At 67.4% G+C, this 325-nt stretch overlaps 1 protein-coding gene across 1 annotated transcript in view; it reads left to right on the top strand.

Annotated features, from left to right (window-relative positions):
• Positions 1-325, top strand: part of PRR5 (proline rich 5) — a 44,749-nt gene that overhangs the window by 41,708 nt on the left and 2,716 nt on the right. The window contains exon 10 of the mRNA XM_027766752.1: positions 6-325. Coding sequence (XP_027622553.1) covers positions 6-325 — 320 coding nt within the window. The remainder of the gene's footprint in view (positions 1-5) is intronic.

Here is a 325-nt window from a genome sequence, read left to right as displayed (position 1 = left end):
GCGAGGGCCACAGCGGCCGGCGGCACCAGCATCCGCAGGCACTCCGTGTCCGAGATGACGTCTTGCCCCGAGCCCCAGGGCTTCCCCGAAGCCTCCCCGGCGCCCCATTCAGGACCCTGCCCCAGCAGACTGTACCCCCCTACCCAGCCTCCCGACCAGGGCCCAGCCACAACCCACAGCTCCCCACCCACCTCCAGCCCCGAGAACCTGGTGGACCAGATCCTGGAATCCGTGGACTCGGATTCTGAAGGGATTTTCATTGACTTTGGCCGGGGCCGTGGATCTAGCGTGTCTGAATTTGAGGGGGCTGGGGGCCGGCAGAGCG

This window comes from Tupaia chinensis, unplaced genomic scaffold (genome assembly GCF_000334495.1).
Source record: "Tupaia chinensis unplaced genomic scaffold, TupChi_1.0 Scaffold143651_1, whole genome shotgun sequence".
Classification (NCBI taxonomy): domain Eukaryota; kingdom Metazoa; phylum Chordata; class Mammalia; order Scandentia; family Tupaiidae; genus Tupaia; species Tupaia belangeri.
The sequence above is the reverse complement of the archived record's forward strand: the minus strand, read 5'-3'. Positions and strand labels throughout refer to the sequence as shown.